The sequence below is a fragment of the Cercospora beticola genome, chromosome 6 (assembly GCF_033473495.1).
Source record: "Cercospora beticola chromosome 6, complete sequence".
NCBI classification, from domain to species: domain Eukaryota; kingdom Fungi; phylum Ascomycota; class Dothideomycetes; order Mycosphaerellales; family Mycosphaerellaceae; genus Cercospora; species Cercospora beticola.
The window spans coordinates 645,702-669,959 of record NC_088940.1 but is presented as its reverse complement, the minus strand read 5'-3'; the positions used below and the strand labels follow the sequence as shown (position 1 = coordinate 669,959).

Below are 24,258 nucleotides of genomic sequence, written 5' to 3'. Positions count from 1 at the left end.
GACAGGGCTGGAGTGGAAGGCTCGGAGTTTGTCGACGCCAAACGCCGATGCACAAGTCTTGGCATTCATCACGACGGTGGGAACTTCTCTCGCCGCGAGTCGCGCGACAGCGATCAGACGCGATATGCTCTGCGTGTCCCAACGGTCCCCGTCTGTCTTCGCCCAAGTCGAGCAGACGTTCAATATGGCGACTCATGCGGGGCGGAGATGGCGTTCCTCACAGCGCAGAAATGGGAGATGATGGTGTTGTGATGGTCTGCGAGTGACGACATGTCTGCCTCTACGCGAGCTGGCTGGCACGAGCGAGCATCGCATCCTGCTTGACTGCCCATAACCACCCGCCCGCCCACCGCACTGCACTCGCCGCGCTGTTTGCTGTGTCTCTTCACCTGTCCTCGTCGACAGCATCACTGGTTCCCTTTGTCACTCGTCCTTCGGTTCACTTTTGCTATGCGCTTGTGAGAGTCGTTTGCTTTGTCCACCGCGTCGTCCAGATAAGCTCGCGCGGCAAGCGTTCGCGCTAAACCGTAAAGTTGCTGAGCTTCAAAACATCTCCAGGCCTACATGGGTTCCCAATCCTCCGCCTCCACCGCCAAACCGCCCCAGGCAAACAAATCTGCCACCATGGACGGCACGCCGAATGGCACTGTCCACCACGGCCAACAACACCGCCGCTCCTCGCGGAACCTCCGCCGAAAAGGCAAAGCGACGTGGTCGGGCTGGGCTGCTGATAAAGGCGTGAAGCTGTTCATCTGGTATGCCCTGTATCAGATCGTCTTCCACTGCCCCAGCAGCCAGAGTCAGGTCAACGACGACACCAACCACGTCTGCAAGACCTACCTGCAGGGACGAGACTTTGTCACGCCCTACGCTCAACCATACTACGACGAATACCTCGCCCCATACGTGCGCCAAGCACAACCCTACTACGATGTCGCCAACGAGAAGGTCTACAAGCCAGCATACTCTGCCTACGAGACCTATGCCGCTCCTCGTCTCGCCCAAGCTCAGGTGCTGGGCCAGCAGCAGTGGGAAAAGACCATCAAGCCACAACTCGATGTAGCACAAAAGCAAGTGGGAAAGCAATACCAGCAGTCTCTGGCTCCACACGTCAAGAAGGCCACGGATGTTGTCCAGCCTTACTATGACGGCGTGGTCAACTCCGCTGCGGACATCTGGCAGCTGGAGCTCGAACCCGTCTACCGTAAGACGGCTCCATACGCGGAAAAGGTTTATCAACAAGGACAAGCCTTCGCGGTGAACACTGCTCTGCCACAGGCCCAGTTCGTCGGTAGCACTGCCTGGAGCTTCTGGACACGCAACATCTGGCCACGCATCCGCATCTTGTACGGCGAAAATGTTGAGCCCCAGCTCATGCGTATCACCGAGCGCCTGGGCAGATACAAGGATGGCAAGAAGCTCGAAGCTGAAATCAGTAGCGTTGAAGCCTCATCCAAATCTGCCAAGGTATCTGCAAGCGTCGAATCTGTGGCATCATCTGCCTCGTCCACCCTCAGCCAGGCTACCGAGAGCCCATCATCTGCTGCGAGCGCCGCTTTCCACTCTACACCCTCCCCGTCTGCTGACCCTGTGACTCAATTCACCGAAGACCTCAAGAGCTGGGAAGACATTAGCCACAAGGCTGTTGAGGAAGGATCCGAGGATCTTGCAGAGCGTATTCAAGAAATCACCACACAACAGGTCAAGAGCGCCCACAGTGTCGGGAACGCTCTTGTCACTCAATTGGAGGCGACCAGCGAGTCTGCAATGAACAGCGTGAAGAGTCGCATTCAGCAGATCGTCAAGAGCCTGCCGGAAGACACTGAAGAGAAGGACATCGAAGCTGCCAACGAAGACTTGGTCCAAGCTGTGCGTGCTGCCGGACAGAGCATCAAGCAAAAGGCACAAGCCGTCCGCGAGTGGCGCCAAACACGCCAGAGCGAGACCGAGAGCCTGGTTGAAAAGGCACTGCAGTCGACTCTCGAGACTGTTGATAGCATTCGTGAGCTCCGCCTCACTGAAATTGGACGCAAGTATGCTTCGTCTTCGCTGCCTCACAAGCAGTGGAGCAAGTACAACGACATCAAGAAGGCGAAGCAGACGTGGCGCAACGATGTTGAGAAAGCTGCGCATGGACACAAGGGTCTCACTGAGGCCAAGCATGCTGTCGAGGAGATTGAGCAAGTCGCCATGGGCGTGGCTGAGGACGCTGCGAAGGAGCTTGGCCGACTGAAGAAAGTCGGTCAGTGGAAAATTGCCGCCGACGATGCCAGCGACGACTTTGAAACCAAGACCATTCCACCACCAGTCCGCAAGGCGAAAGAGTACATCGTTGAACAAGCTGCGGGTGCTGCAGGTGCTGCATCTCAAGTTGTTTTCGGCTCCGAGCAAGATGCTGTTGAGAGTGCCACCCCGGTTGTCGCCGAGAAAGCTTCTCAAGCTGCCTCGCAGGCTAGCGAGGCCGTCTACGGATCGACAGGAAGTGTAGAGAGCGTCGCCAGTCAAGCATCATCTGCGGCGTCGAGCCTCTCCGAAAAGGTTGTGGGGTCATCCACCGGGTCTGTCGAGAGTGCAGCGAGCCAGGCGAAGAAGTCGGCTTCGAGCATCGCGTCCGAGGCGTCTAAGTCAGCATCTGATGCTGCGGCTTCTGCTTCCAGCGCCGTACTGGACGAGTCCAGCTTGTCCGACACCGTCAAGCAATCCGCCTCTAGTGCTGCATCCAAGGTCTCTGAATCTGCGTCTGATGCCGCATCCAAGATCTCCAAATCTGCGTCTGCTGCCAGCAGCTCAGCCTCGAGCGCTATTGTAGGCGAGTCCGGTCTTTCTGACACGGTCAAAGAGGCCGCTTCATCTGCATCTAGCGCAATCCTAGGAGAATCAAGCTTCACGGATTCTGTCACGGATGCTGCGTCCTCGGCAACTGAGAGTGCAAAGAGTGTTGGCCCTAAGCTTGCCAGCATGCTTGCAGCTCAGAAGGACCAGGCGAGCAAGAGTGCTGACAGCCTCGTGAAAGAAGCCTCATCTGCCATTAGCAGTGCCACCCACACACCGGTTGCTTCTTCGATATCCTCAAGCGTCTCATCTGCTGCAAACGCCGCATCATCTGCTGCGGCTTCAGCATACGACAACCTGCCCGATGTTGAGGATATCGCCGACGCAGCCGAGTCTGCGGCGAAGAAACCGAAGAAAGTGTTCGCTGGTGCTATGGCACAAGAACTAAAGGAGCCGCGTGAGCCTATCATCGAGGGCGACTATGGCGATATGGTTGACACAGGAGACCTCTACGCGGACTACAGCGAGAGCGTTCAGAAGATCATCAATGGAGCCGGTGACAAAGCTAGTCAGCTCACGCAGGCAATCGAAGATGCGTTGAAGAGCGCATCTCCCACGCAAGGTTCCGTTGAGAGTGTGAGCAGCCTCGCCAGCGCACAATACGAAAGCGCACTTTCAGCTGCCAGCAGCGCTCTTTTCGGTACACAAAACGCCGCCGACAAGGCCACCAGCTCTGTCTACCATCAATACCAGGCTGCAGTGACCGCTGCATCATACGCCATCTATGGCACTCCAGCTACTGCAGCACCACTCGCGGCTGCCAGCTCAGCATACGACAATGCTGCCAGCCAGGCCTCGTCCCAGTACGAAGCCGTCAAGTCGTTCATCTCTGTGCAAGTATCTGGCACACCGCTGCCCGTACATGAACAGGTTCTCGCCAACGCTCAAGCTGCATACTCATCTGCACTCACAGCTGCATCTCATGCCGCCTATGGTACTCCTGTCACTGCTGCGCCCCTCGCGGCGGCCAGCTCTGCGTATTCGAATGCTGCAGCTGAAGCTTCCAAGCATTACGATGCTGTCAGGTCCCGCGTTTCTGCGCAGATCTCAGGTACTCCTAAGCCTGTCCAACAGGAGATGTTTGAGTCGGCAGAATCTGCATACTCGAACGCTCTGAAAGCCGCCAGCTCACGTTACTATTCCGCGTTCCCAACCCAAGGCTATCTGGAAAGCATCTCTTCCGTCGCATCCTCCCGACTTGCCGATGGCGTGAGTGCTGCTCAAGAGCAGTACCAGAGTGCCAAGATCGCTGTTGGTGCTGAGCCCACCCCCGTGCATCAGCAGTATCTGGCATCAGCTCAGGCCGCCTACTACCAAGCACTCGGTCTGGCGCATGGTCGCTACAACGAATTCGTCGAGGCAGCATCTAGCGTGATTGCTCCGACACCAACTGCAACTGGCTATCAAAAGTCGATCGAGGATGCACTTAGCGCTGCACGAAGTGCATACACTGCTTATACTCAGGGAGCATCAGAAAAGTACAGTATGCTTCACGAGATGGCCAGTGAAGCTGCCGGCGCGCAAGCTACGACAGTCGACAAGGGAACTCTTGATCATCTGGATTCGCAAATCGTGGACGCCGTGGACTACGCCAAGAGTAAGCTTGCCGATGCAAGCAAGTCTGTCAGCTCTGCATATGCCGCTTCAGCAACGACTGACAAGCCACTCGCTTCTCAAGCCTCGGAGAACTGGGAAGCTCTGATCTCCAAAGCAAGTGAGCAAGTCTACGGTGCTCCGGCTCCGTTCACTGCTGTTGCCTACAGCTATGCTACTGAATATGCTGGGTCAGTCACTGACGCAGCCGCTTCGGCCACCGCTGCTGCGGCAGCTCAGTTTGAACAAGTTCAAGCGCTTTTCTCCGAGCTCGTTGTCGGTAAAGAGCCAGACTTCACTGCCAGTGTGTACAGCAGATTACAATCTGCATACTCCACGGGCGCCCCGAACTTGGCGTCGCAAATTTCGAGCTACGCAAGCGACTCTTACGACTCAATGTCATCGATTGTGTCTGCGGCGTTTGTTCCACCGACACAGGTGCCTTCAATCCTCGAACAAGTCCAGGAACAGCTGAATGCTGCTGTCAATGCAGCCAGTGCCCAAGCGTATGGCACAGAGAAGGGCACATTCGAGGTTCGTAATGTGTTGATACTAAGTAACATGAAATGAGTGCTAACGATCGTGCAGCAAGCTACCGAGGCCGCAGCAAGTATGTACAGTGATGCCGCTTCCCAGGTCTCTGATGCCATCTACGGCACGCCGGAGCCATACGTTGCCGCCGCACAAGCATCTATCCTCGACATTGGTGCATCAGCCAGTGCCGCAATCTCCGCCGCAATTTATGGAGGTCCAACACCTACGCTCTCTGCTGCCAGCAATGCTGCCGCTTCTGTCGCTTCCTCTATCCAGAGCAGAGCTGCTGAACAGGCTGCCTCTGCCAGTGCGGCCGTCAGCAGTGCTGTCTACGGCGAGGAGCAGACGTACCTCGAAGGTGTTCAGAGTCAGCTCAGTGCCGCCATGGCCAGCGCAAGCAGCAGAATCTCCGAGCTCGGCCAAGATGCCGGAAGTGTGTTGAACGAGGCGGCCAGCACTGTGAGTTCGGCTGTTACGGCTGCGACCGACAGAGTGAGAGACGAGTTGTAGGAAGCTTCTACTACCTCTGAGAAGCTCGCGCTCATGGCCGAACACGCTATCGAGGACTTTGTACGAGAGATGACGCAGTTGGCTTTCGTGATTCCTTTTGACATCCAAATGGAAATCCTGAAAGCTGTTCTGGAGAGAAGGACGAGGAGGCGGTCAGTCCGGCATTGAACCGCTTGCTTGAGCCCTACTCAGTCACGAAATGAAGGGAAGTAATCCAAAAGAAGAAGGAACGTGGAGTGGTCATGCGCACATGAAGAGGGGATACAGGACCTTCTTCGACGCAACAGAAACGAGTCACGAGATTTCGGCGGTTGTTGTTGAAGAGGGTGGTGGCATTGCATTGAGTCGCGTTTTTGTGTTGTGTGTACATGTGATCTATCCTCTGGCGTCGCGTTTTGGGTCCTTGCTACTCCTTCTGGCATGGTATGATCACAGTGAGATATCCCATATGATGGAACGCTTTTTGTATAGAATTAAGATTGTTATCAGGTCCCTTTTCTCCACCAAAACTAGTTTATTGGACTGGCAACAGCATGTATTGAAGACTGCTCAGAATGGTATAATGTTTATCTGTTTGCTTGATCTGGTGAAGAATGAGGCACGCGACCCGAGGACAGACTCACAATGGTATACCAGGTGGCCACAGCTCAGCAAGTCACGTTCAATAGGGAGTTCCGTCAAGAGGCATGCTCTATAAAACAACGGATCCATTCTCATCGGAACGACCACTCTCGCTTCACATCAACCTTCGAGCATCGGTGACTGAACACACCAAACAACAACAGCATTCACTTCCAGCGGCAGACCACCACACACAACAAGTCAACCACTCACATCAGAACCATGACAATCAAATTACCGCCCAAAACGAATTGGCACTTCCCCTCCTCCCTCCTCCACGACCTCAACCCCATCCCAGCCTTCATCCTCTCGCCCTCAACCAAAGCCGAAATCCTAGCTTGCGCGTTCGAATACGCTCGAAGCGTCATACCTTCTTATACGAATTGGCGACGATACTTGGCTTTCATGCGAATTATCATTATTGGGACGATTGCGGAGTTCAAAGGGGAGATGTTTGATTTATCATCCTACGAGAAAGACAATGGGGGAAGAATTCTATATGGGTCGTATGATCTGGATGAAGTTTTGACAGAGTTGTTCGGAGAGGGAGAAAGAGCAGAGGAAATGGCAAGGGAGTATAAGACTTTCTTGGTTGTTACCAGCGATAAAACCCGCTCCCCCACAACCACAAGGAACGCCAACTACAATGACCGAAGAACCCGCTTCTTCACCACTTACCGCTCCGCTCTTCCAGTCTCCCCATCCAACTGGTTTCGTCTCCGAGACTGCGATGCATTATGTCGTTTCACCGTCGCAGCCGCACTACGTTGCAATGATTTCGAAATCGACGGAGAGATGGCTTTTTGGTTCAGCGAAGAACAATGGAGAATTTTGGCGGAGATCGGAGTTCTAATGTATGATTCTGTGGCATTCTATAAACATCGGGCGGAAGGAGAGACGAACAATACGTTTGCGTATTTGGACGCAGAGTTGAGGGGGGAGGTGTTTCGGGTTGCGAGGGAGGGGTTGTGGGGTGTTGATCAGACATTCACAACCCCGGTGGCTCCAATGGGGACGGAGGATGGTCTGGAAAGGATGCAAGGGGAGAAGGAGAAAGTGAGGGCTTGGATGGTGGTTTGCAATATGTTGAGATTCTTCGGTGGACCGATTCATGTTACGATGAGGAGGTATAGGTTTGTGGAGGAGGGGTTGAGGATTGGGAGGGAGGAGGATGAGGCTGTGAGGTGGTTGGCGAGGAAGAATGAGAAGTTGTGGTGGAGGAGGAAAGAAGAGGGGACAGCTGGAGGTAGGACAGGTTATGAAGAAGTCGATGCTGAGATGGAGGAGGGGAGAGAGAGGTTTCAGAAGTACGTGGAGAAGAAGAATGAGTTGTTCTTCGATGGGTTCGCGGAGATGATGGAAGAGGGAAGGAATAGAGACGACGATGTGGCGGGGTGTTGTGTTGGAGAGGGTGGCGAGACTGCCAGGCATGTTTTTGGAGCTCGCATTCTAAGCGAGGCAGAGAGAGAGGTGTGGAGGCAGTATGCTCTTGGCTTCAACGATCGGTTGAAACGGGCATTCCCTGAGGTCGACTTGGACCCAGCACTTCCATTGTGAACTGTGCATTGCCACTGCTGATTTTCCACACATCTGCTTGAGCATCACACTGGGAAGAGCAGTCCCAGCTTAGGTGCCTGGGATCAAGATCGTCAGCTGTTGTCAAGGGAAAATGAAAAGTCTTCGAGCACACTTTTCATGCTATACTACATCTATGGCAGACCTCTCGCGATTGCTTTTGCGTATGAGAGTCGTAAGAAGCTCTCTGATCTGAAATCCAACACGGTACTACCAACCTATATCCCATCAATCATTCCTCGTTATGCGTGTCTCGCGTGACTCGTGGTGTTCGTCTCCCTCATTAATCCACACAGTGCTGGGTATACCGTCAATGCAAAACAAAGGAAAATATTCGTCTCCAGTCTAGTCTAGTGTGCCATGGCCGATCATGCAAAATCATTGATGTTGGATCAGATTGCGTCATGTGACAATCTACTCTGCTGCGGTGAGACCTGCTGATGCAACAGGAGGCAAGGGGAGATGGAGGTAATGGCAAGTATGTGCAGGATGAGGAGCAAAGGGTCCAATTGGACACAGTCCATCTCTTGGTCCTGCTTGCTCCCACGAGTTGAGTCGCTCTTGATAGACTGCACGTGGTCGACATCCTTCCGGTGTAGTGCCTGGCGTGGGCAGAGGTCGGATCTCATGTTGATTGCCACCGTTGACGCATGCGACGGACTTGGCTTTGCGAAGCGCGGGCTTCTCAATGATGCGAACCGTCTTTAGGGCGTTACATTTCGTGATCGTCGCTGTTCGAGCCACGGCGATAGCTTCATCGCCAAGGCATTCGAAGCTCAAGAGAGAGTCAGACGTCTTGAAGGAGGAGAACGATGGAGTACGAGAGGGCAAGTCTCGAGTCTTGAGATCCCAACGGCATGCTGCGGAGGAACTTTTGCTGCTGTTGCTGTAATCGTCTTCGTGGTCAGACCATTCCGTGCCGGCTGTAACGGTAGTCCGGATTGTGCTCCGACTTTCGCATGATGAAGTCGTGCAGGTACTCGAGTCCGATGCGGAACTATCGGAGCGGGAGTGCTGATACTTCTTCTTGCGGACGCTGAGCCCGCTGCGTTTCTGGATCCAGGAAAGCATACTTGAGTTGGTTAGGGTTGTGATGATGAGATGGATGCGCTTTGAGTTTTCAGATGTGATATGTGGCTTCGATTGAGACCAGTAGCAAGCTGTATCGCCCTTGAGCAGAAGCTATGAAATCGGGTGACAGCCACGCGGGTGAGCAGTATTGTGGAGGGTTTAGCGTCGGAGACTCGAGGCTCGTGCAAGTGATGCACTTTTCCTTGGCAGTGGTGTTGGCGTTCTGTGGTGATATTTGTGAAGGGGTTTCCCTGACTTGATGACGTGGAGTGGATGCTTCGCCTTGCTGTTGCCTCAGACGAGCGGCGGGAGGCTCGGCTATGAACTGTCGCGCTGTTGCTGGCGAGAGAAGAACGTCAAAAGACGATCGCGGCGTGGAAGCCAGATTGCACCGAATCAGTTCAGGTCGCCCCGCAAGGGTCGTGAAGAGTCGAGGCGGTCTCCAGCCGTTGTCTGGAAAGATGGGATGGCGGCTTGCAGTCTGGGTGCTCCAGGCGTTCGGGCGTGTGTAGGAGGCTGGATCGTGGCTGTCACTTGGCTGTAAGGCCACTATGGCTCAGAGGTTCCTTGATTTGAAGCAGCGTTCGCACGACTAGTGTGCTTCCACGTATCAATGGCAAGGCGACTGCCAGCCAATGCTGAAGAGTGAGGTGGACGAAGAAGCTGGATGATCTGCGAGAATGGTTCCTGAGAGATAAGCTGGGCTGACGAGAGCGTTGATGCTGGATACCGGAGTCATCCGCCTTTCCAGGAACTGGCAATGCTTGATTTCGCTGGTGCAGATGCGATGGGAGTGAATTAAACTCGATGAAAATGCTGTTTGGCGGAAGAGTCTTGATTCCAGATTCCGGCGAGAGTGAATTGAGTGGTGATGAGCGGGCTCATGGCTGGCGGAGGTCCGCCTTTTCCGTTTCCTCCAGCCATCACCTGATGCCTAAGCTGGAGGCTGTTGGGGTAGTTGGTCTGTCATTTTTGTCAGCGTAGCGACGTGGATGTATTCCATCGATCGCGGAAGTCTGCTGCATAGGGAATCTATTGCGGTGGATAGTAAGCCACGGGAGGCTATGGACTATGCAGCCAAGTAGGGCTGTGTTGGTTGACGATCCTGAAGAGGCCGACAGGTCGGTGTCTGGCAGCGGACAGGGAAGAGGTGTCGTAATCGAGACTGAAATAGATCAGCACCTTGAAGCGGCACGAACCTTCGCTAAACTGCGCGTCATCCTCCGACGCGGCGACATGGGGGTCTGCAGCCGAGCTAAACCTGTCTTCACCTCCTGAGCTCTTGACACAGCCTGGCTATGGCTCTCTGCTGACCACCGGGAAGAAATGGCCAATCGTTGACAGAATCAACACACATACACCTGGATTTCGCAAACCTTCTGCTTCTGGACGCTGGCCTGCCTGCCCCATCTGGCAAGTGCTATCCTGGTGTCTGACCTGGCTTCGTGCGGCCGCGGGCGGGCAGCAGCAAGGCTCATCGGACTGTACGGCTGCAGTATGGAAGCTACGGGCCTGTCATTGCGCAAGTCGAGCCCTACGGAAAAGCGCGCAGCATAGGTCGGCGTACAGCCGCAACGCGCCTTGCGCGGCGCCTGGTGACAAGATGGCAAGACCTGCTCTACGGCGCCTGAGGGCGAAGACACGCAATGAATGACAACCGACCAGCAAAAAGCTGCGTACGACCTACATGCCAAGTCAGAAGTGCCCAGGCTTCGCTCAGTCTCGGATTTGTTTCGCCGTATTGCTCGCATTCTCGCAGTCTTGGGACGGCCGCAGTCACTCATTGCCCTTACTCACGCTCAAGTGTGGTGAATACACTTTGTCATCGCGATTAGCTTTGCGGCTCATACGGTGACGGTGAGAGAGGACCCCGATGTACCCTCCCAAACGGCCGGATCAAGCAGACTCCAGCCTCATCTAGTGGTCCGCGCGAAGCGTGCACACGCCCGAGCTCCGAGCCAGCTGAAGCTACGAGCTTCCTTTTGCGAGGCCTGCGTCTACAGGTTGGCCATCTATGCTGGCTTTGGACAACTAGAACCGAGTTGAAAGACATCTGTTGGATGTTTGACTATGTGTCACTGACCTACTGCATACAACTTTGCTCTGCGAGGCAGATTTCAAGACCCAGACCAGTGGTGACGCTGGGAAGGTCTACCAGGGAGTCCTTGGCGGTGATCCTATATTGGACCGCTCCACACTAGGATCGATTACATTCCTGGAAACACCTGACCAGGCTGCCATATGGGAGTGACGTCGCGATCAAGCATTATAGCCTCCAAAAATTGTTAGACGGCAACACAACTGTGTAGGTAACACTCGGTCATGATCCGAGCGCAGACTGGGGAGACCAGCGCACACTGCGCCGAAGTAGCCATACCGAAAACTCAGATCCAATCGCAGAGATCTTTGAGGCCCTGTCAATACTTGGTGAGGCTTCGAACATCTCACGTGCGTCACATGCGCAAACGAAGTATGCGCAGTCTCATCCACTTGGCGGTGTGCAGTGTACTATGGATGCCGTAATGCTCAGCAGGCAGCTGATGATCTGGGGAGTCAAGGAACTTGGTGCTCTACGGTACCCTCCACCCGCCTTGGAGGTGTGAGTGCTGGGAACGCTCGTGCCCACAATGTTCCATGTGGCTTCGAGGGATCAGCTTGCTCGCGTTCGACGCGTGTCAACAGCGCCACGTCCGACTGTCCGACCAGATGGCATGCCTGTTAACCTGTTGTCTGTCAGAACTTAAAGCACGTTTCCTGAATTGCAACTTCGAATGAGAAGTGTTTCCTGCCATAAACGATGAAAGATCCAGGTCGTGAAGTTACTCGGCCGTGCGAGAGGCATAGGTATCCTGTCATACGGATCACGGTCCTCCATCAGGTCCTGGGAAAGCGCGGAAGTGCTTGGTCAGAAGCTGAACTTTGTTTGTGCACTCACGCTGTCGGAGGACAGCAACGCCGTACTGTACGAGCATAGCTTTGGTCAGTGCGGTCGATTCACGGTGTCCAGCCCACTGCTCAGCGCGGAAAGCATGAAGCCAGAAATGCTATAAGAAAGGGCAAGTCGTCCCTCTGAAACAGAATCATCAGCACCAAGACCTCCAAGCCAAACAAGCACCTCTCCCAAGCCCAACGAGCCTTGACTCGATATTCCAATCACTCCTGCAACAACACATCCTTCACTACCATCAAGATGCAGTTCAAGAACATTGTCGCTACCGTCGCTGCCTTCGCAGTCGGCACTGCCATCGCTGGTCCACTTCCAGTCGCCGATGTGAGTGATCCAGCATCCACCATTGCACAGTGAATACGATAAGCTGACAAGTTTTGCACAGATCGCGGCTCTGCAAGCCCGTGAGGAAAACGCCCAGAATGCTCAGAATGCCGAGCAATCCACGAACGCCGTGCAAGCCAAGTTGACGGCGCAACATGAAGAATTCCAGCAGGGCCTCCAACAGCAAAACGAGAAGATGGGCGCCAACGCTCCCTCTGACGCTCAGCTTGCCCAGATCAAACAAGAAGTCCAGAATGCCCAGCAAGCCAACAAGAACAACAATGCCGACTGGGGGTGCTGGAACGGCTGTGGAGGCAACTACTGGGACTATGGCTACACCGACTTGTACTCCCTTTACCCCTGGTACTACACGTACTACGCTCAGTTGTACAGCAGCAACTGCGGCTATTACAGCTGGAACTACTGCTATGACCCTCAAAGCGACGACGGCAACAACTGGGATTACAACAACTTGTACTCCTGGTAGACGGTTAGCAGTACTGCTGTTACTGCTGACATCCCAACCAAGGACCAGATAGGCGAAGAGGGTGTTGGAGGAGAAGGCTGAGAAGTCGAGGAAACGAATTGGTGCGCAAGAATGGCTGACGACGATGATGACGACTTGTTACGACGCATGTACTATCCGACCACAGACGCTATTGGCCTAGCAACAGATTTAGATCCGACCCAGACGCTACGACTAGCATATAGACCACTACCTGAGTAGTAATCATTTTGTAGAATGCAAGGAATGGAATACCTGGTGAATAGCTTGCTTTCTTCTGTCTCCTAATCGGACATTCGGCTTCTCTCTGCAAGACACGTGTTGATCGGTCATAGCTCATTTGACTCTTTCAATTTCTGCTGACTTCATCGAGAGACCCGAGCATCTGGGTCGCATTCACGACATGCCTGCTGCGAAAAGCCAGCTTTGAACTCTACCCAGCCCTTGCCTAGTATGACTTGCTGGTCATCAGATCGACTTCCGAGCATCGTATTTCCTGTTATTAGATCATCTCCGCTGACTCATGAGAGTTGTGTTATTTCTCGGAGAAAGGGAGAATGCCATCAATGTCCAAAGCTGCGCAAAGCTGTCGTCGCGGTACCCGGGCTCCAATGTCGTTTCATGTTGGTCTCTGAATAACCAGAATCTTTTGTTTGCAACAAATTATGTGCCAACCAGCTGCCGTCCAGGCCGTTCATGCTGGCAGCTACACGGCCTCCATTCTGTAGCTGTGAGCCTGTGACTTCGTTGGCGGCACAGGCCTCCTACAGTCGCGAGCGTCCACGCAGCCGCACGAGGTCTATGCGTTGGTCGCTGAGTCTAGATCTTTTCTCACAATAGCTACAACACATTGTACGTCAAACTCAGCGGCACACTGCCAAAACTCTGCTTCGTTAAAGATCCATTGGGCTTCGCAAGATCGCAGAGTCTGCACGATGTTGATTCAAGTATCGATGACATCTTTGCTGTGCGAGAGTTGAGCTCGTGACTGCCCATCTTCCGGGAAGTGAGAAGTGAGCGCAACGTGCACGCACGGCTAAATATTTAGCCAGAACGCCGAGACTCTTCTTCACGCGGCAGCTCAATTCTGTCCCTCCTCTTCTTCACACCAATTCGTCAACTCTGCTGAGCTAGTCATTATACCAAGCTGGTATAGTTCTAAGTATACTCCGACAACCAATCAATGAGCGAGTCCTCAGGTCGAAAATTTTGACGAAGCTACAAGTCCACCGTCCGCAATATTGAGCAAGAAGGAGCGACTATTCTCCCAGCTAAGACTCCATGCACCGCTGGAGCGATCACGATGCAGTAGGAACTGGCTCCAAGACTTTTATGGAATGACCACATTTGTCTGCACCTCCCGGCAGATTTGTCCCGCCTCTGTCTGTTCGACCAAACTCTCCTCGGCCACTACGTCATGCAGGACCGTTCCTCGCCTTATTTATTCTATCTTGTGATTCTGGAATCGCAATGGCCATCAAGGTTGTAACACTCATTTGAGTTGAGATTGAAATATTCTACACAAAATGCCTGATAAGATCACGGGATCCTGCAACTGTGGACGCCATGTCTACACCATTCCAATGCCAACGGAGATGAACCTCTGTCGTACGATTTCTGGAATCATTCCTGATCCAGACAATACTGATTTCGGGTGCAGACTGTATGGATTGCAAGAAGTGGGCGGGAGCAATGCAAGTCTCCCTAGAATGACCTTCACACTATCGCAAGGCTGACTATCAGTAGGCACTCAGCACACATGTTCGTCAAGACCGAAACCAGCGAAACGAGCAGCCCAACACCCAAGTTGCACACTATGAATGCCGAATCTGGTAATCCTATGGAGCGGGCTTGGTGCGACGAATGTGGCTGTGGAATCTGGTTGAAAGCAACCAAAAGCCCCGAGACGACCTACTTCAAAGCTGGTCTATTCGAACATGGAGAGATCCCCCAGCCAACGATGGAGAACTGGATGAAGAACATGGAGAAGTGGGAGCAGCCTGCTTTGGGTACGAAGAGGCAAGCGTATGATGGGAATTGAATTGATACACGACGAACAGAACATTCACGAAACGACTCACTCATACCAGTGTCCTAGATCGATGCGGTAAATGAAGTGTTTGCTTATTGGCTGTGATTCATACCATTCACTCAACAGAGCACGTGCGTGCGACGCTTAAAGAACCCCCTTTTTTTTCTAATGAAGTCGATCACTTCGTTGCAAGGTCTGACGATTTACCGGAACACCATTCTTCGGCCTTGCGACGTCAAATAATTCTTGAGGCTCAAGTCCAAAATAAGACCAACATGTCCTACAAAGTCTACACCATCGAGCGCCTCGGCATGAGCTCGCTCAACCACGTCGCCCTCTTTGTCGAGACAGAGACTGACGGAGGCGGCCTAGTCTTTCACGTCACCGGTAACATCCTAAGCGGTATGAAGTACGAGAAGGAAGTCTCCGATCGTCCAGACAACTCGGCATCATTCATTGCTGGAACTCAACGTCTTATCGAAACCCTCCAGAAATCGAAGTTGTCCGACTTCGAGTCGGCTTGCGAGAGCGTGCCTATTCCAGGTGCGCAGCTTAAGCTGAATGGCACGCCGAAGCATCCTTGGAAACCGATCCGGCGGTGCGGCGAGTGGGTTGAGGACGCGAAGGCGAAGGTCATTGCCGATGGGATCTTGCTGGTCGGAAGCACGGAACACGAGTGGCTCGTTCTGCTGTGAGACATGCTCGCGTCTTCCTGTAAGTTAAATCGAACCAAGTCGGACGTACTCAAAAGCGTCAAGCTGACTGAAATTGCTTCATCAGTGTCTCCACTTACACGTTTGGTTCTGCGAATACACATCGAGCCATTTGGCATTTTCTCGCTCAAGGCCTCGAATGAAATCCCTCTCCAAAAGTCATATCCTGTTTCGTCCTCCACCGATGATATGCTGGTCTCCGCTACTCAATATGACGAAGCGCCACGACTGCGGCACTGAGCGCCGTCTGAGACATGCACCAGAGCGCCCTTCGGCGAGCACGTTGGATTACACCTCAGAATACCGCGCAGGTTACCTCTTGCTCGCTGGAGAAGTTTTACAAAGAAACAAACATTCGATGTTTATTACTTGCCGTTTCAATTTTCCCCCACATTGTTATCCGTTGCTTCCGCCTTGGATAAGTCCTCGTCCAATGCTCGCTAAACCCGTGGCGCACATAGAGCTAGGAAAGGAACAACTCGCGAATCACTTGCATCATCAAATACTCTTTTGGATACGTCGTCATGATGTTTTGCACGATTTCGAGCCACTCCGATTTTAATCGACAGGCAAGTGTTGCATTGCAGAATTCCCAATACTCTGGGTGCCAGCCTGAGATCTCCCAGTCGATGATTTTGATCTTGATCGACGTCTCCCTATCTGTACTTGCTTCAGTCTTCTCCGCCATGATATTCTTGGGCTGCAAATCTCCATGGATAAACAAGGTTCGGTGATCTCGTAGCGTCGACACAAAAAGCGTGCGCAGAAACGCGACGTATGGTGCTGGCTCGGTAGATTCTAGCATCCGCAAAATGCCTTCATTCATGTCGTCTTCAGTCGCGAACGGCCCGAACCTCGATGGATCGTGCTCCCTGCGAGGACTGTAGAAGATGCCACCCGCACAGGCTTGTTCGTTGACAGATCCAATGTAGCCCGTCGAAGGAATCTTGCGCAACTCAGACAGGGCTTCCTGAATTTGACTCACGACATTATGCTTCTCAATTGAAGTCAGACCTGGCCAAGTCTGTGCGAGAGTCTGGCCATGTACCATCTCCATGATGATGAACTTCCGATTTGTGCTTTCCTCTGTCAATGTTCCATAGAGCTTCGGCACTGGAACATTGCTGTGGCTTGCAACATAGCTCAAGTTCTGCGCTTCGAGAAGGTCGACCGAGCGACCGTATTTGACTGCGAGCTTTCGCCGACTCGAACGACCTTGGCAGAAGCATCGGGAGCGCTGCGAAAGTCCGTGCACTGCAATATTGTGGCGATCGATGGTATCTTCTGGTCTACCATGCTTCGAATCGTGACTGTTACGAAGTGCACGCGCAGGTCAGGCGGTTCGCGTGGTGGGTCATGAACGGAGAGGCGATTCGAAGCATTTCTGCACGAGGGTCCCATCCGCAAGGTGAATGTATGAGTCATGCTTGTTTGCGAGACGCTTTCGGCAATAGGCGCCAGTCTCGCTTGCTTGCTCACGAAGCTATCGCATGGATTATGGTGTCCCGAAATAAAATCGATGGCAACAGGATAGATGTTGCCAAGGTCGCTCATGATTGATAAAGGTAGATAAAGTTGTCGCTCGTACCGTTTGCATTGTGAAACTGCTATGTACATCCATGTAGAACTTTAGTCTCCCATGGTCGGTGCTTGCTGTCCAGCGCTGGACCCCAGACTTTTGACCAGCGGTGAGCTCGCCGCACATGGCGGAGCTGTTCGCTATATTGCTGGCTGGTCAGGTGGTGCGCGAGCGCTGGTGGGCCACAATTTCATCCACATGATGTAGATATCTCGAGTCGCGGTGTAGTAGTTACTTTTGAACCATTCCAGCCACCTGTCGTGGGTGCCCATTCGCTGTTTCAGGCCATCCAACTCGACTTCAAGCGCCCTGTTCGTGGCCTGCAGCGCCTGCTGATCTTCTCGAAGTGACTCGTAGTCCTCTCGAAGTGACTGGTGATCCTCACGAAGGGAGTGATAGTCCTCTCGGAGCTCCGCCTGATCGCCCTCTTGAAGATCCTGGTGAAATTTTTGAAGTGACACGAGCTCTTCTCGCAGTTTATCGTACTCCTGATCCAGCTCAAAAAGCTCTTCCTGCAGCTTGTGCCAACCATTCTTGTAGATTCGATGATCGTCCTGAAGCTCCTCGTGGCTCTCTTGAAGCTTCTCGAAATTATGTTGTAACTCTGACACCAGACTCTCCAAAGCAGACACGCGCTGTAATCCCTCATCAGACTCGATGCCATCATCTGAGGCATCACTACCTTCGGCCCTACCAGCATTGCAGCCGCCCTTGCCATGACGCTTGCAATAAGCACATACCATCTCTCCTTCGCCACGGAGTATCATGCACACCATGTCATAATTCTCGCGACGGCACCACCTGCATGGGTGAGGCGCAACCTTGCCGTCGGACGTTTCCATGATACGACCTGCTGCATCGAACTTGAACAGGTTATTTCTAGCTGTCTTCTTTTTTGGTTTGTCGCTTTGCTGTGCATCTCGCAGCCAGTCTTGCCACTTTGCATACGAACAGTACCAGAAGGCGCAGGAATCCTCGGTAGCAGGACGGCGAAGGTTCGCGAGCGTCCGATCAAGAATGGGCCTGGCGTGGAACGAGCGGGTCAGCTCGAGGATTGGAAGCAAGACTGATATCACCGCTCACACTTCCGGCACTGTGTCAATTTCCATTTCGGACAGCTCAGTAAGCTCAGAATCAGCAGGACTATCGGCCTGCACCTCTTTGGAATTTTTGGCGTCGATGGCGGCGAATGAACTAGACAACGTCAAAAAAGTCACTGGCGCGCGACTTGCGATTGCAACTACCTGGGGCTCATGCTCAAGAGAGTAGTGAGTATCTGTTCGGCTGCTTGTACCAGTGTCGCCTAAACCCCACGGCAGAGCAAATAGTTGTGTGCTCTGAGAGATAGATGCCAGGCATAGTGAAGTTGATTGTCATTGCTGCAATCATTGAGGGGCGAGGTTCGTAGTGGCATCTACATAGGTTTAGGCCACTAAGTCGAACTTTGACTGGGGTCTGCTGAGTCGGAGAAATTTGTGCCGACCTCCGACGACTTTTTCAGATGGCAAGGCCAGCTCCATCGACCGCAACCTCAAGTTACGCTCTCCTGTATAGCAACCATGAAGCGCAAATTGAACGAAAACGATGTACCCGAGCCTACCACGAGCAATGGCGACTCCGAATCATCCTCGAAATCCACCTTCGCCGCCCTCAATCTCGATGCCCGCCTTCTGCAATCCGTGAACAAGCAAAAGTTCAGCGCGCCGACCCTTGTGCAGTCCAAGACGATCCCTCTCGCGCTCTCAGGGAAGGATGTACTCGCTCGAGCAAAGACTGGCTCGGGAAAGACTCTCGCCTACCTGCTTCCCACGATCCACGCCATCCTGCAACGCAAAGCTGGATCACAGAAGTCCAAAGCCACCACCACGCTGATTCTCGTCCCGACAAAAGAGCTTGCTACGCAGGTTACGAAAAGTGTGAAGGAAGCGACGACATTCTGTGCATCGGACATCAAGTGTGAGAATATCACAAGGAACGAGGATCAGAGTGTTACAAGAGCAAGATTGACCGAGCTACCGGACATCGTGGTTGCGACGCCAGCGAGGGCGAATCAGTGGGTCAATAACGAAGTGCTGAAACTCGAGGGATTGAAGCATTTGATCATTGACGAGGCGGATCTCGTATTGAGTTATGACGGAGAAGAAGATTTGCGTGCACTGGCCGGCTTACTACCGGATGGAGTGCAGAAGTTGATGATGTCTGCGACGCTGAAGACGGAGATTGATACGTTGACAAGCTTGTTCTTCGCCGAAGGAACGAAGCCGGAGATTCTGGATCTGAGTGCAGAAGAGGCGAAAGAGAAGGCTACGTTGGCACAATATACACTGCGCACGGCGGAAGACGAAAAGTTTTTGCTGATTTATGCGATCTTCAAATTGCAGCTCATACGTGGCAAAGTCATTGTCTTCGTGGCAGACATTGATCGCTGTTATAGGGTCAAGCTGTTTTTGGAACAGTTTGGAATCAGAAGCTGCGTGCTGAACTCGGAGCTGCCAGTGAATAGCAGATTGCACGTGGTGGAGGAGTTCAATCGAGGAGTGTACGATATCATCATTGCGGCAGATGAAGGCGAGGTTGTCGGCAAGGAAGAGGGCAAGAAGCAGCAGAAGGTGGAAGAAGTACAAGAGGGGGAAGAAGAAGAGGAAGAGGTCGAGGGTGATGCTGAAGCCGAGCCTGTTGCTACGGAAGATGCTGCGACGAGACCTGCAAAGAAACAAAGGCGCTCGAGAAAAGATCGTGAGTACGGCGTCTCGCGTGGTATCGACTTCAGGCACGTCACTTGCGTCCTCAACTTCGACCTTCCGACATCGAACAAATCCTACACGCACCGAATAGGTCGGACAGCGAGAGCTGGTCAATCAGGCATGTCATTGTCGTTCTACGTCCCCAAGGATCTCTACCGCAAACACAAACCTACAAGCATCGAGCAATGCGAACACGACGAAAAGGTTCTTGCGAAGATTGTGGCCAAGCAAGCAGAGAAAGGCTCCGAAGTAAAGGAGTGGGGTCTCGACTGGACCAAACTTGACGGCTTCCGCTACAGATTAGCAGACGCCCTACGCGCCGTAACTCGAATTGCCGTCCGCGAAGCACGAACCAAAGAACTCCGCAACGAACTGATCAAGTCTGAAAAGCTGAAGCGCCACTTCGAGGAGAATCCTGACGACTTGCGACATCTGCGGCACGATACAGAAACGCATGCAGTCCGCGCGCAACCGCATCTGAAACATGTTCCGGAGTATCTGCTGCCGCAGGGAGGCAAGGCAGCTGTCGCGAAGGATGTAGGATATGTTGGGATGAAAAAAGATCGAGTGAATGGCATTCGTAATCGGAGAGCTACGAATAAGGCGAAAGGAAGAGGACGGTTGGCAAAGGGCAAGGGACATGTGGATCCACTGAAGAGCCTGAACGCACGCGGGAGAGGAAAGAAGTAACGAGATTTGAGAGTAAGTTTTCGGAGTCGCGCACGGAGCGAAGATGATGAGATGAAGTCGCCGAGGGACACTATCTGGTCTCAAATGACTTCTGCACGCGAGCCACCCGCCATGCATTTCAGCCTACCAGTTCATCAACTTCATTCAATCATCCTTGTGCCGGGCGAACTCAAAGCCTCCTTTGCTGCTCAGAAAGTAAACTTTCAAGTAGGATCTGGATACTGGAGTCCGAAAGCGCCTCGAGTTGTTCCGCAGTCGGATTGTCTGGATCGAGCCTAGGAACCTCGAGCTTTTGTTCATCGATGAAGCTGAGAATGTGCCCAGGGCCTAGGTCATCGACTTCTTTGATAACCCGGGTGCCATTGTCATCGGCCACGGACGACCCCACCGATCGTGCTTCTGTCGCTGCTCTGGAATTGCCGTAACCAGAGTCGGACCCGCGGTCTACACGTGTCTCCGCATCTACTGAGCGGAGCGCGGGGACTGGCGCTTCGAATCGGTGGGCCTGGCTGTCGATGCCTTCTTCAGTGCCCTCATCAATGATATGGGGATCTATGCCACTTCTTGCGCTGTTTGCACCTTGCTCTTCCTCCGATATACCCCCAAGACCGATAGAAGGGTATCCGCGCCGCATAACTTCGTTTTGTTGAGATAGCAATGCTGCTATCGATGCCGCGTGAACCATACCAACACCTCTGCATTTGATGTTGTGTTCGATCGTGTATATCTTCCCGTAGTTGATCCTGCTAGTGGAAGCAAGTCTGTCTTCTGGATTGTCAGGGATGACACGAACAGGGGTGGGCAATATGACTTCGTTCTTCAGAGGTCGCGGTGCTTCTGAACCCATGTACACGATACCATGGTCTAGGCTTCTCGGTTTCGCTGCAAGTGGCCCCATCCCTTGGTATGAGAAGACTGGCACAGCGAGTACATGTTGTTCCCGTTTCGCGACCACGATAAATCTTCGAACCTTGGCATACACCCTTTCATTGTAAGCATCTGTGAACGATTGGGTCGTCGACGAAGGACCTGATTCGCCAGCAGGTTCAGTCCAGAGCACCGTAAGAACGCGACCAACTTTGAAGAACCGTGATGGCCGGAGCTTGAAATCTCCTGTGTGTTGCACAACTTTCATTGCAGCTGAAGGCTGACTTTCCGCATGAAATTGGGTTTCCTGGTCCGGAACCAATCCTCTGGGCAATATATCTTGCCGTGAATGACTGTGGACATCTGTGATAGATACTGGCTGTCGGGCGGAGCTCTGTCGCTGTGTCACAGCTGGTGCAAACCCCTGGAGTCCAAGTCGTGGCAGCGTCCACTTCATGCCGTCTATCGGGGCATCTGCAGGAGGTGTTGAAATAGATGGGACGAGTTGGCCGCTCCATTTGCGGCCTGGAGCTGTTCTTGCGTCCCCAGGAGCATACGCAGTATCCTCTGTCTGGAGCATCTCTGAGGGAGCAGCTGTGCCTTGCTCTGCATGTTTCAAGGCATAGCTGTACTGGAGTTTCAGCGTCCGCGTAAGGCCATTGATTGTAGAGGACACAGCATCTAGCCTTTCAACTAATTCCCGAGAGTCTAGTCCATCATCGTCTTCTTCTGCAGCTAACTGTTCGCAGTTCTCCTGCTGCTGCTCAAGCGGTAGCCTAGAGCCATCGACAACAGCGAGCACTAAATTTGTGAGCTTCGGTTGTCGTTACATGGTGATCAGTTGCTTACCCTCGATCAAGTCGCTAGCGAGATCCCTCAAGCTTGCCGATAAGTTGCTACTGGCGATCCTAATAGCTTGTGCTGGGTCTAGGTTGTGTATTTCTTCGATTACGTCCAACAGATCTTTACGCCAAAGTATGAAACGAGTGCGTTCCTCATCCCATACATGTTTTGTGGTTCCATGGAAGCTGTCCCCAGACTGATTTTCAGGAATCTTGTCAACGATAGAATCAAGAGAAATTTTACATGCAGTAGCTTGTTCATGTAACAACGCCACAGCGGGGTCATCAAAAGAGCGCTCCATACCACGCATCCAGCACTTATTGCAAGGATAGAACTGCGACAAGTGAAGGACTATATATGTCGCCTCTGCTGCCGATAGAGGATCAGAGCTGCTGGGGGGCAACTGCTCACTGCAGTGCACAGCCACCGCCATCTGCATGGCTGTGAGGGGCGGCCTCGACTGTCTTGTTTGACCTGTGCAGTGATGCGAATTACATATTTCCTGCTGGCCCACTCACCCTTTCTTACAGATGAGATACTACCATGGAGGTCGCTGGAGTTGTCCTGGGTGCTATACCGATATGCGCTTTGGCCCTGGAAGGCTGGGAGGCCACGGAACCACGGGTGAAGTCCTTTTGGAGAGCTCGTATCGCAATCTCAAGATATGCTCGCGACCTGAGGGCTCATCGCGATAATCTTGAAATCACCGTCAAGACATTGCTGCATGGATGCATGCCTTCTCAAGAGATTGAGTCATCATTTGAGGATGTGCTTGGAAGGGATTGGACTCATCCCGTTCAAGTCGCACTTGCTACAAGCCTCCGGGCAAAACACGGCGACAACTTCACACTCTTCCAATCCGGTATGCAAGATATCTGCGAAGACGTCAGGCAAATCATGGTGCTTATGGGACTCATTCCCGACAATTCGATGGTGAGAGCACGACTGTTGAACTGCCTGGTCAGAGTCACTCGACTGATGAATTTCAGCTGCTTGGGCATCAATTAAATGCTATTCTTGCAACAAAAAGCCACTCTACTCATGGTTCAGTGACTTTGAACACACGCTTTCGCTTGCTGCTCAAAGACAAAGCCATCAAGACTGCGTTTCTTTCGCTGGCATCCAATATTGATGGCCTGATCAGTCGGCTACGGAACAACGAAATCTGGCAACAGCATAGGAGGCACGATCAGGCAATATCAATATCAGCTGATGTGCAACGCCGCAGGAGCCACCTTCAGGCTTTAGGCAACACCCTCAAAGCTACCACACAAAGTGCTCAGCCACCGCGCACTCTCGATTTTGCGATTGTGCTAGATGAGCCCAGCAAAGACAACAATGACACATCGGAAGCGATGCGGTAAGCCTTCGCTCTCCTTGACACACATGCCACTCGCTGACAGTGTCTGCAAGCTATTTCGCGGCCTACCATGATCGTATGTGCTGGAGGAGAACTATCATCCACGCATCTGACATGACTGCTGCACACCGTTTGGACCAGAGTCATCCGCCCAAACTCACGGTAATTTCAGATCTCTGGTCTCACCTTCAAGGAAACCCCCTCGAATGCTTGGAGCTACATTTGGACCTTCGAGGACCCCAAGAGCTTACTGGCTGCTATCGAACGCCATACAGAGCGCAATATGGCCACTCTACAAGCTCGCTCCGTATGTTACCAGCACGTAGTCTGCTTGGAAAACATATATCTCGTGCTCGACGTCTGAACATGGCGGCTACCATAACGTCGTGGATAGAACTTCTCTATGGAACGCCAATGATGCCAGAAGCCTGGGATCCAGATGATATCAAATGCATGGAATTCGGTTCAAACAGCGGGCCAGCTTCAACAGACTCTCTGTGCCTCCGCACCAAATTCGAAGAAATACTCACAACTTCTGCGTAAGCTCAGTGATCGCAACAGCGTGGGACATGAAAAGCTGATATCCCTCCTAGAGTACCACCGAACCAATCAATCGGCACCGCTTTACTCATGCTTGGAATAGTTCTCATCGAGCTGTGGTCCAACAAGCCCTGCATAGCCTTACAGAACGCCACGCCACGCTCCTTCGAAAATCTGGGGAGGATCCTGAACGACATGATGGCTACAGAAGGCAACGATCTACCGATCAAGTACTCCAGAGCTGTGAGCGACTGCTGGAGACTCGCCCATACGCCAGATGCCTGCGAACGAGAAATCCGAGGATTGGTGGAGTCTGTGGCTCAGACTGCTGCTGTCTTCTAATCTTCAAGACAATCACAACTTGCAAAAAGTTGAACA

The 24,258-nt window shown here is 52.8% G+C and overlaps 11 protein-coding genes across 11 annotated transcripts; 7 read left to right on the top strand and 4 right to left on the bottom strand.

Annotated features, from left to right (window-relative positions):
- Window positions 1-564: 564 nt before the first annotated feature.
- Window positions 565-5,469, top strand: RHO25_009386 (uncharacterized protein; the record flags this gene model as incomplete). The annotated part of the gene is made up of 2 exons (XM_023600922.2): window positions 565-4,959; window positions 5,014-5,469. The coding sequence occupies 2 exons, from the start codon at window positions 565-567 to the stop codon at window positions 5,467-5,469; spliced, it is 4,851 nt and encodes a 1,616-aa protein (XP_023454117.1).
- An 843-nt stretch (window positions 5,470-6,312) lies between these two features.
- RHO25_009385 (uncharacterized protein) lies at window positions 6,313-7,647 on the top strand (the record flags this gene model as incomplete). Its single annotated transcript, XM_023600921.1, has 1 exon — window positions 6,313-7,647. One exon carries the CDS (start codon window positions 6,313-6,315, stop codon window positions 7,645-7,647), a length of 1,335 nt encoding a protein of 444 aa, XP_023454114.1.
- A 432-nt stretch (window positions 7,648-8,079) lies between these two features.
- On the bottom strand, window positions 8,080-8,736 carry RHO25_009384 (uncharacterized protein; the record flags this gene model as incomplete). The annotated part of the gene is made up of 1 exon (XM_065603182.1): window positions 8,080-8,736. The coding sequence occupies one exon, from the start codon at window positions 8,734-8,736 to the stop codon at window positions 8,080-8,082; it is 657 nt and encodes a 218-aa protein (XP_065459254.1).
- Window positions 8,737-11,926: 3,190 nt separating this feature from the next.
- RHO25_009383 (uncharacterized protein) lies at window positions 11,927-12,494 on the top strand (the record flags this gene model as incomplete). Its single annotated transcript, XM_023600919.2, has 2 exons — window positions 11,927-12,007; window positions 12,069-12,494. The coding sequence occupies 2 exons, from the start codon at window positions 11,927-11,929 to the stop codon at window positions 12,492-12,494; spliced, it is 507 nt and encodes a 168-aa protein (XP_023453610.1).
- Window positions 12,495-14,038: 1,544 nt separating this feature from the next.
- On the top strand, window positions 14,039-14,553 carry RHO25_009382 (uncharacterized protein; the record flags this gene model as incomplete). The annotated part of the gene is made up of 3 exons (XM_023600918.2): window positions 14,039-14,120; window positions 14,173-14,206; window positions 14,259-14,553. The coding sequence occupies 3 exons, from the start codon at window positions 14,039-14,041 to the stop codon at window positions 14,551-14,553; spliced, it is 411 nt and encodes a 136-aa protein (XP_023453609.1).
- Window positions 14,554-14,819: 266 nt separating this feature from the next.
- On the top strand, window positions 14,820-15,239 carry RHO25_009381 (uncharacterized protein; the record flags this gene model as incomplete). Its single annotated transcript, XM_023600917.1, has 1 exon — window positions 14,820-15,239. One exon carries the CDS (start codon window positions 14,820-14,822, stop codon window positions 15,237-15,239), a length of 420 nt encoding a protein of 139 aa, XP_023453602.1.
- Window positions 15,240-15,720: 481 nt separating this feature from the next.
- On the bottom strand, window positions 15,721-16,314 carry RHO25_009380 (uncharacterized protein; the record flags this gene model as incomplete). Its single annotated transcript, XM_065603181.1, has 1 exon — window positions 15,721-16,314. One exon carries the CDS (start codon window positions 16,312-16,314, stop codon window positions 15,721-15,723), a length of 594 nt encoding a protein of 197 aa, XP_065459253.1.
- Window positions 16,315-16,976: 662 nt separating this feature from the next.
- RHO25_009379 (uncharacterized protein) lies at window positions 16,977-18,091 on the bottom strand (the record flags this gene model as incomplete). Its single annotated transcript, XM_023600916.2, has 3 exons — window positions 16,977-17,859; window positions 17,920-18,030; window positions 18,081-18,091. 3 exons carry the CDS (start codon window positions 18,089-18,091, stop codon window positions 16,977-16,979), a joined length of 1,005 nt encoding a protein of 334 aa, XP_023453601.1.
- Window positions 18,092-18,395: 304 nt separating this feature from the next.
- Window positions 18,396-20,270, top strand: RHO25_009378 (uncharacterized protein; the record flags this gene model as incomplete). Its single annotated transcript, XM_023600915.2, has 1 exon — window positions 18,396-20,270. The coding sequence occupies one exon, from the start codon at window positions 18,396-18,398 to the stop codon at window positions 20,268-20,270; it is 1,875 nt and encodes a 624-aa protein (XP_023453604.1).
- A 169-nt stretch (window positions 20,271-20,439) lies between these two features.
- RHO25_009377 (uncharacterized protein) lies at window positions 20,440-22,419 on the bottom strand (the record flags this gene model as incomplete). The annotated part of the gene is made up of 2 exons (XM_023600914.2): window positions 20,440-21,938; window positions 21,987-22,419. The coding sequence occupies 2 exons, from the start codon at window positions 22,417-22,419 to the stop codon at window positions 20,440-20,442; spliced, it is 1,932 nt and encodes a 643-aa protein (XP_023453603.2).
- A 104-nt stretch (window positions 22,420-22,523) lies between these two features.
- RHO25_009376 (uncharacterized protein) lies at window positions 22,524-24,222 on the top strand (the record flags this gene model as incomplete). The annotated part of the gene is made up of 4 exons (XM_023600913.1): window positions 22,524-22,913; window positions 22,970-23,340; window positions 23,394-23,879; window positions 23,934-24,222. The coding sequence occupies 4 exons, from the start codon at window positions 22,524-22,526 to the stop codon at window positions 24,220-24,222; spliced, it is 1,536 nt and encodes a 511-aa protein (XP_023453606.1).
- Between the last annotated feature and the right edge of the window lie 36 nt (window positions 24,223-24,258).